The sequence below is a fragment of the Saccostrea cucullata genome, unplaced genomic scaffold, assembly GCF_032062105.1.
Source record: "Saccostrea cucullata isolate Sc308-1 unplaced genomic scaffold, CSIRO_AGI_Scuc_v1 ctg75, whole genome shotgun sequence".
NCBI lineage: Eukaryota > Metazoa > Mollusca > Bivalvia > Ostreida > Ostreidae > Saccostrea > Saccostrea cuccullata.
In genome coordinates, this window is record NW_026940114.1 from 264,413 (window position 1) to 274,939 (window position 10,527).

Here is a 10,527-nt window from a genome sequence, read left to right on the forward strand (position 1 = left end):
CAAAAAGCTAAAAGTTAAGTTAAACCTCCATCCCATAGTGAAGATACAAGGTATTTTTTTTTAGTGTGACCTCCGGAGGTTGGGTGGGCGACAATTTAGGGGAGTAAGCTAGAGTGTTCAAAACTTTGTTGGAAAAAAATCTTTTAAAAACTTTTTTTTTTCAATTACAGAAATGTTATGAATATAACGATGTTGATACATCGTCAAAAGTTTTAGATTTTAGATTATTCAACTTCAAGTCATGATCCCGAGGGGTAGGGCCACGATAGAAAAGAAACTGAAGATATATAGTTTTAAAAAAATATTAATATTTGAATGACAAGTCTGAAGATTATATTATACCAGAAACCAGAAGAATTCTTATCATCCAAATTATTCATGTTTTATTTATTTATTCATGCATTTGGTCAGAAGAGGGGAAGCACCCCCTCCACTCCCCCTTTTCAAGATATGATTGTATGGGCTTTAAATTTGAGTTTTCGCGGGAAATCCTCATCATTTATGTTCGGAACACCTCTTACCTTACTAATGATTTATATCGTCGACGTCATTTGTTTGCGCCATTTCTGAGGGAGCAGAGTGTCAAACAGTGGTTAACTTCGCATAAGGTCTGATCATTGACATCGTCTCTGCATGTGAATGGTATTAACGGTGACAATGCCAGAGAAAAATGGAGATACGTATAAAACTTTTAAACAGAGGAAAAGTTTTGGTAAGCTTTTTTTGAATGTGTCACCTGTTGAGCATTATTGTATGTTGTGTGAAATCCAATGGTCTCATGGTTTGACAATTGTAATATTAGTTCATATGTAGGTATCTGGCACATGATATGTTTATTTATATTCGTATATCAATAGCGTGTTATTGCACGTAAAGTAATTAATTCACCTGTTGGTATATCCAGTTTATTGTAGTAAATATATAATTAATAAAAATAAATTAAAATGAACTAGCACCAAAAAAACCCTCTAAAACGCTCAAGAAAATACATAATAAAACTACAGCGTAAATCATGACGAGACGTGCTAGTAAAGTTGATATAGTATATAGGTCCCTGATATAGGCCTATGTGTATGCATATGACCAATGAGATTTGGTGTCAAAAAACCTATTTTAAGTTGTTAAGAGAGTACTTGTATTAGTTAAGGTGATCTGCATGTAGAGTTATATTATAATTAATCAATAACTTGTTTAATTGATATATTAATGATCAGTCTATAGATGTATTTGATTATTTTAATTTAGTAGGCATCATTAAAGATACACAATACCACTAGTATCCACAAACCCTTGGTCTTGTCTACATCAAAAAATTGATTTATTTTGTCAATGTGTAGAAAAAAAGTGAAATTCGTGTGAAAGAATAATCTTAACAATAAAGTGTCCTAAGTATGTTAGCGTAATATTGACCTTGACTCAGGTATAAAATGTCATGTGACAAATCAGAAATGTAAGCCTAAGGTACGTTAGGCGCAAGGACACAACTATACAACACTCATACATGCAGTGTGAATTATCCCTAGTTATCTAAAACAAATAAGTGATCACCATTGATTTATCTGTACATGCACAGAAAAAAAAAAGGTCACAAGTGATTAGTGTTGCAAAATCGTACCAAATTTACTATCAATTATCAAACGGAATCAGTAGCATACAATCCATTATATGATTAATAGTTTTAACTTTAATCTAAAGATCAAATTATATAAGGTTAACCATGAAATATTCAGAAATTCTGTAATATTATGAAATGAAAAAGTATTTCATTTCAAATCTGTTACATAATTAATCATCCGTTTATGCTTAGTTATAGATAATCTGTCTGCCATTTGCAATAAAAATAGAGAAACATGCTAAATGATAAAACATAAACCAGTTTGTATAAAAAATATATTATACATGTAGTTTTAAAAAAATTGCCTTCAGTGATGATATTTTTGATTGTCAGCAACTATTGTAACAACACAAGTGATGTTCATTATATGTAGCTCAAATGCAGGACATATTAAAGACTTTCAAAAAGATTAGAAATGGTAGTACATGTACAATCATAGCTGAAGGGGGGCGGCATAGGTTTCAACAATGAACATTCTTCAGTTCCAAATTTTATTCATACATTACAACATTACCCTTTTTTAATTTCACTGCAACAAAAAAAGGGTGCCCCCTTTTTTGTCACAGTGAAGTCAAAAAAGGGTAATGTAGTAGTGTACCCTGATGCTTATACCATATTAATCTGAAATGTTAAGTTGGTACCAGTAACTGTCGTTCACAATACTTAAATAATATACTTTAATATCTCAGACTGTATCAAACCAGAGATTTGATATATTGGTTGTTCTTTATATTTACATTATTGTATATATGATATGAGCTTTTTTTGCTAGATGTACCTTTACAAATTTGTTTCTTGACTATTATAAATCAGAGTTTCCGAAAACTATCGGTCCTACCGGCAAAACCGATAGAAAATTGAAATGTCCGATGAAATTCGCAGTAGTATCGGTCCGTGTGACCGATTGTCAGATTGTGGTGAGGGCAAATGTCCTGATTAATCTATTGTACTCTGATCTATTGCAATGCCTTCATAAATGAAAATTTTCAATGCAGCAAGCTCCTAATCTTCGTAAATATCCATAATCTTATCCATTTTGCAGTTCTACCTGACTTATTTACTTCCAAAAACGATCGTTTTTTCCTAATTCGAATTTCCTCCATTCCTCTGTTAATGGTAAACACATGCAGTATGTAGGTCATGAAGTGCAATGCCCATTGAGAAAACGTAAAGATAATTTAAAAATTTATTTTTATTTTGAATTTCTATCATAACTGCTATTTATATATGATTCAATTTTACAAGTGAGAATTAAACTTTTAATTTAAAAAATAATTCTAGAAACCTAAAGAAATTTTCTTTTTGAAGAATGAACTTTTTATTTATATAATTAGTTGTTTCCTTCCCCCAACATTTACTTGGGGCTGATAAGCTGCCACAAGCCTGTGTGGGCTGGTGCCATGCTTGAAATATTTTTAAGTTGCACAACCCTGGTATCAAAATCAGTGTTGGTGAGCCATAGAATTTTTTTTACATATTCAATGCCATTTTATTTAAAACATACATCTGATAAGAAATATACACTGTATATTCTAAAATTTATTCGGACTGATAGAATATGCTTCGGACTGGTAGAACACATTAAGTCATCAGTCCGAATGACTGATAGAAATATTTGGTTTTCGGAAACTCTGTAAATAGAAAAAATGGGTAGGTTTTCTTGTTTTTAGCTCACCTCAACGAAGTTGGGGGAGCTTATGTAATACCCTCGGCGTCCCCGTCGGCGTCGGCGTCGGTGTCGGCGTCCCAGGTTAAGTTTTTTGGAGCAGTTTTCTTTTAAAGTACTTCTATGTCCTATATTGATTAGACATGCATGGAAGATGCCTCTAGTGTGTTTCATTGTACCAGTCAAAGTTTCAGATGCTGCAATTTCAGCAAAGGAATGACCAGGTTAAGGTTTTTGGAGCAGGTTAACATTTTTGGTGCAGTTCTTGGTGTTGGTGTCATTTCCAAGGAACAATAAGCCCTATGTTAACCAAACTTGCATGGATGATACATCTAGGGATGTACACTACTGGGTTTGATTCGGATGCTGAATCTGACCTACATTTTCCGGTTGAGTGAACAGGTGAAGGTTTTTGGTTCAGGTCTCATTTACAAGTACCCGGTAACTATAAGCCCTATGTTGACCAGACTTTCATGGATGATACATCTAAGGATGCACACTACCAGGCTTGCTTCGGATGCTGAATCTGACCTACATTTTCTGGTTGAGTGAACAGGTTAAAGTTTTTGGTGCAGGTCTCATTTCCAAGTAACTACAAGTAGAGCTTTTTTAAAAAGCTTCCCGTCTTTAGCAACAAACTTAAACTGTAAACTGATCTACACCTATCAGGCCGTATAATTCTTTTGAATTTCTTGATTTTGTATTTCTACATTAGCTTTTTACTGGCATTAGCCCTACCACGGTTGTCGCTCGGTCATCTCCGTAAACTTTGACTCGCCGAGAGCTTTCGGCAAACCTCGGCTGATTCCATTTCCTTCTTCAAACAAGAAAGGGGAAAAGAATAATAACAAATTGTAAAGCCTGCAAGCAATAAAAATCAAATTTTATTTATAATGAAGTTAAAGAGATCTTTTTATTTTTTGCTATACAAAAAATCATGTTATTAGGAATTAATTACTGCTGATTTTGTTGTTCGTTTTGTCATTTTTTTTTAAGATTGAAAATCTTGCAAAATTGTTAAGTCGTACGAAAATTAGATCATCAGAAAGTTATCTCCCTTGCCTTGAACAGCATTTCAACCAATGAAATAATTGAAAATTTTCTCATCATGCATTTTCTACCAATCACAAAAGAGAGGAAGTGCATAGTCCGAAGACTGTAAAAAACTTCAACTATACAATACCGTCTTCCATTTTGGAAGACGGTAATGAGCACTATAATGAACAAACTTGCATGGATGATACATCTAAGGACACATACTACCAGGCTTGATTCAGATGCTGAATCTGACCTACATTTTCCGGTTGAGTGAACAGGTTAATGTTTTTGGTGCAGGTCTCATTTCCAAGATACTATGAGCACTATAGTGACCAAACTTGCCGGTTTGATACATCTTTGGATGCATACTACCAGGCTTGCTTCAAATGCTGAATCTGACCCACATTTTCCAGTTGAGTGAACAGGTGAAAGTTTTAGGTGCAGTTTTCATTTCCAAGATACTTTGAGCCCTATTATGACCAAACTTACATGGATGGTACATCTAAGGATGCATACTATCAGGCTTGCTTCGGATGCTGAATCTGACCCACATTTTCCGGTTGACTGAACAGGTGAAAGTTTTAGGTGCAGTTTTCATTTCCAAGATACTTTGAGCCCTATTATGACCAAACTTACATGGATGGTACATCTAAGGATGCATACTACCAGGCTTGCTTCGGATGCTGAATCTGACCTACATTTTCCGGTTGAGTGCGCAGGTTAAAGTTTTTGTTGCAGGTAAGTAACTATGAGCCCTATAATGAGCAAACTTGCATGAACGATACATCTTAGGATGCACACTAATGGACTTGCTTCGGATGCTGAATTAGACATACATTTTTCAGATAATGGACCAGGTAAAAGTTATGGGTGCAGGTCTATTACCAAAAAACTATAAGGCTTATATATAACATTGTGTAAACCAAACTTGCACTAATGATGCATCAAGGGATGAAAACTCTCAAATTTGCTTTAGATGCTGCATGAAAAAGAACTAGTTTGAAGTTTTTATACAGCTCTATTCCAAAGTATCATATCAAAATTGCATAAATATTTTCATTTTGGGATGTACACTTTTTTTTGGTGAATTGTGTGACTTTGCCTTACTTAAAGACAACATTCGTTGAGGTGAGCTCTGTAATCTCTGATTACCTATGTTTAGAGTTTATGTCAAGTTTAGCCAAGTAATGAAAGATGAATTGAGATGCATAGTAAAAGTTTGAGTTGATAATTTTAGCAGTATATAGTAATGAAACTGCCCTTTTATAGTTAATTACAGTGCCTGCTACAGATTTTTACTTTCATAATCCAGAATGATTTCTGTATCAGTAGTGAATTAATAGTGTAGGGATCGCTCATTTTTTTTAAATTTCATGATGGTAGTGTTATATTTTAATTTATGTTTATTTTCTTAAAGAATTTTTTTTTCTTTTTATTAAATCACTTAGAACATTGAAGTGCCCTCTTAACATATAATTACGTTATTCGGTTAATACTTGTTAAATTGGACTTGAAAATGTTCAAAGTTAGAGACTGCACAACACAGGGAATTATATGAATGTACTTTAGAGAACATGTATATAGGCTTAGTAGAGAGCTTCTTTGTATGGACTCTGATTGTTATTTAATCCGTAATGAGCTAACATTCCGTTTCTCTTTGTCAAGTGGTCTATAGATAGTGAGGGGCCAGTGTCCTGATGACATTTTGTAAGGGATGTTTACATTTTGACACATTAATTTATGAGGTCATGTTCTGTAAGGTCATTATTCTTTAAATCAGCTAGTGTACAATAAATGATACCCGCTTTATTAACGGCATAAAACACTTTGAAGTTCAATGATTCAATATCATACATGTTTGTGATTAGTCATATACCATGTGCGTCTTAATAAATTCAAAGAATGCTACCCTCTGAGCTGAATAATTTATATATGCATGGGTATCTTTAATTTAACAAATTAATTTCACATTTAAAGTAAAACTTTTATCAATTTTTCTAACATATAAAAAAAAAATGATAAAAAAAAAAATTGTCTGTTTTCCTTGTAGTAGCTAGTACATACATGTATAAAAAGTTCATTTATTTTTATACATTTAGAATGTTGTATACATTTAATATGTATTATTGGACAAATTTTCCATTTCCGTAAGGCGTGGGAGACCAGGGTTTGTGAATAAATTACTTGTTGATATATTTTATGTAAATAATAGACATAAGTTAAAAAAGAAAGATGTGTACACAGTTATAGTGGTAAGGTGTCTGTGGAGGCATCCAGTAGGTCCAGTGTGTTAGGATCACAGACTCTGGAATGTCAAGAAATCTGAAAGAAGTGAAATTTAATTTTCTCTCTCTTTCAGTAACCTACACCTCTGACAATTAAGTGCTGTTTTGATCAGCTGTGTTGAAGCAAGAAAGAAGAAAAATGTTTTTTTCTTTTAATTATGTACATGTAGGGAATTTTTTTTTACCTTAATATAGAAATTGATTGTAAATTAATTTACTCTTTTGTCTCATCAAAGTTCATTTACGGATAATTTTTATTTTCAGCTGTGCGGAAGGAAGAGGTAGTGGGCATAAGATCAAAGTTCCCTACAAAAGTACCGGTACGTTATTGAGGTTTAGTGTTTTTGATTTTGACAGTTATATCTTTTTTATTGGTTTAAATAAATTGGTCTGCTTTTATTGATAACACAACTGCATCTGGCAATCCTTTTCAGTAATCTTGTTATAAAGTCATGTACTTGTAATTGTTTTCTTTAATACTTTCACTGTAACAATTTGCATAAAAAGGCTTGTGTCTGATATTCATTTAGTACCAGTTGTACCCGGTAACAAAACTGTCATTGTCCATTAAAAAATTCAACCACGACAGGCACCAGCCAGCTGTAATCATCTTAGACCTGTCTACACTGTACTGGATTTAGCTTGTTTTAATCTGTCTAGGGACATGGCGCAGTTATCCAAGTCACTGTAATAATGACGTCTCTGTATGGAGTTTATTGACATTGTATTTGTAGGTGATTGTAGAGAGATATTACAAGGAGCAGCATCTGCCAATGCTGGATAAAACTAAATTTCTGGTGCCTCAAGAGCTCTCCATGTCACAATTTGCCTCTATCATTAGGTAGGGTACATGTCTGATTACACAAAAATAAAATTAACTTTTTTTTTGACTAAAAAAAAAAATATTTTATAAAAACCCGGAGTTTATAACATTCCTTATTTGGAAGGAAAATTTGTAATGATGTTGAACACAATAGTCAGTTAAATCTTGACTACACCATGTTCAAAATGATGAACTGTGAAGCATTGAATCAATAATATATACATGTACATCTATATACATGTGTATTCTGTAATGCCTGTTGAATAAAAATAGAAGGACATGACTGTTCATTTTGTCTGTTTCAGAATGGATATTTTGTTTTTTCAGGAATCGAATGTCACTGAATTCAAATCAAGCATTTTATCTCATAGTGAACAACAAAAGTATTTCAAGCATGTCAATGACTCTGGCTGAAGTGTATAGAGATGACAAAGATGATGATGGCTTCCTTTACATGACTTACGCCTCTCAAGAAATGTTTGGAGGGTGTTGATATTTCAGTGCAATGTTGTGATTGGGCAATAAATAATTGATCATGTGATCAAGTCTTGGAATTTGCTTCTGGGGCAGAATTTTCGGAGTTTTGGAGCCAGTGCTATGGAATCGGTTCATACATTTTGTCATGAAATAAAAGTGGATACTTAAAATTGTCATCCTGAATAATTAAGTGTAATGATTTTGTTGCCATGCTTATTTATAATTATATATCCATATTTTATTTCATTCTCCTGTTCCAAAAGTTTCATTGCACAAGGAGTTACGTCAAACACCTTATTTCTTCCCTTGTACGATGTATTATTTATTTTGCAGACAGCCATTTTTTTTTTTCAAAGATCAGATTTCTAGAATGAAGTAAATGTGAAGCTGAATAATTTTTGTATTAATTGACATTTTTGTTTTTAATTTGCAACACATCTGTACAAAGTATTTATTTATTTATGCTTTGTAGTTTCATTTGTATGCTAATTATGGTCTTCCATAGCAAATTGCAGTCTTGCAATAAAAAAAACAACAACATCAAATTCACACGAACACACACACACAGACACATTTGCTTTCCCTTTAATTAAAAATTTTGTGTAAAACAATAAACAAATTGGACATCAGGGTCTGCAGTGCATGTTATGAACAAATTAATTGCTATGTTGGATGAATGTCCCAAAGCTGTCACATGTATTGCTTTACTTTGCTTTGATTATCTTTGAACTTTTGAATCTCACATGAAAATTTCTCTTGAGTTTATATGTATTTACCAGGGGTAATACAAATGGATATTGGCAATTGCTGTGACAGAAAACATTTGAAAGATTTCTAAACACAATGTAGTTTGAATTCAGATAGTGAATTCGCTAGTTGCATTTTGATAAGATTATGATAGACTTTGGTTTGTGGTATACCTTATGCAGGATTTTGTTTTGTGTATGCAAATATGAATAACTTGATGAAGATAGTGCTACATGTATTGGAATAATGTTGTATATGAAGTGGTCTGATTCTAGTCTAAAATGATACATGTGTTTCATTGTGATGTACATGATAAATTAAGACTCCACAATCTTTATGTTGATGTTAAATTTCATATAGTTACATGTATTCAGTGGTTGAAAGTATAAATGCCATGTACATGTTGTTCAATCATTAGTCATTGATTGACTTGAATCTTTATTAGAAAGTTGTATCATGTTGCTCAACTTTCATTCATAATTGCTTGGTAATGGCAGTATCTGAAATTATTTATGCTGAAGTGACATTGATTGTTTTGTAGTTCTTGAAGTGACAGTTTCAGTTACTGTCTTGTCAGATACCCAGATGTCATTGCTGATCAATTCATGATTTGTTATTTTCTAAATCCGATTCAATTTCTTCAATCTGAACAAACAAAATTGTGAAATATTTAATAAATGTTATCATTACAGAGGTTTGTGAAAACTGGCATTTAAGATGATATTACATGTATCATTACACCACTCATAGGAAGGCATTAATGATGTTTGTGCTATTTGTTTGTCTGTGATAATCATTATTAATTTATGAATTTATCTCCATTCTGCCTGTAGGTGGTGAAAGGTATTTCTCATGTAGAAAAAGAATGTGATTGTTCACAAACTTATATGTAATAAACTTTATGAAATAACGAATATTGTTGTTTTATTTTTTTTTCTCTCAAAATTGTGAAAGTTTTTTTTAGATTCGGTATATAGTATATATATATTATTTTTTTTAGGTCATATGAGATAATTAGATGGACATCTTGCTATTTGTTTGTAGATAGATCTATATCTTGGATTACATTAGTGATTACATTTTCATTTTTAGCTCACCTGAGCCGAAGGCTCAAGTGAGCTTTTCTGATCACATTCTGTCCGTCCGTCCGTCTGTAAACTTTTCACATTTTCGACTTCTTCTCAAGAACCACTGGGCCAATTTCGACCAAACTTGGTACAAAGCATCCTTGGGTGAAGGGGAATTTAAATTGTTAGGTCACCTGAGTAAACTCAGGTGACCTATTGCTATCTGTTTTTGTCCGTCGTCGTGCGTCGTGCGTTGTGCGTTAACATTTGAACATTTTCAGCTTCTTCTCTACAACCACTGAACCAATTTCAACCAAATTTGGCATAAAGCATCTATGGGTGAAAGGGAACAAAAATTGTGAATTTCATGATCCCTGCCCCCTGGGGCCTGTGGGGTGGGGCCAAAACCACTAAAATTAGTGCAATCTTTAAAAATCTTCTTCTTTACTCCTGGACATCAAGCAGTCAAACTGTTTGCATGATTGTAATCGGCAATGAGTCCTCTACCAAAATTGTGAAATTCATGGCCCTGGGGTCAGGGGTTCTAGTGCTAGGGCGGGGCTAAATAAGTAGGTAGTGAAAATGCATTATTTCTTTGTAAATCTTCTTCTCTGCTCCTGGGTATTAAATAAACCAACTAAGTACATAGTTAAGATAAACAAGAGTGCCTCTACCAAAATTGTGAATTTTATGGCCCCAGGGTCAGGGGTTCTGGTGTTAGGGCGGGGCTCTATTGATTATATAGTGAAAATACATGAATTCTTTGAAAATCTTCTTCTCTGCTCCTGGGTATTAAATAAACTAACTAA

General features: G+C 33.2%; 1 protein-coding gene across 1 annotated transcript; it reads left to right on the forward strand.

The window, feature by feature from the left end:
- Nucleotides 1-535: 535 nt before the first annotated feature.
- LOC134254798 (microtubule-associated proteins 1A/1B light chain 3C-like) lies at nt 536-9,565 on the forward strand. The gene is made up of 4 exons (XM_062737316.1): nt 536-712; nt 6,869-6,924; nt 7,339-7,445; nt 7,755-9,565. The coding sequence occupies exons 1-4, from the start codon at nt 640-642 to the stop codon at nt 7,918-7,920; spliced, it is 402 nt and encodes a 133-aa protein (XP_062593300.1). The 5' UTR covers nt 536-639; the 3' UTR covers nt 7,921-9,565.
- The last annotated feature ends 962 nt before the right edge of the window (nt 9,566-10,527 follow it).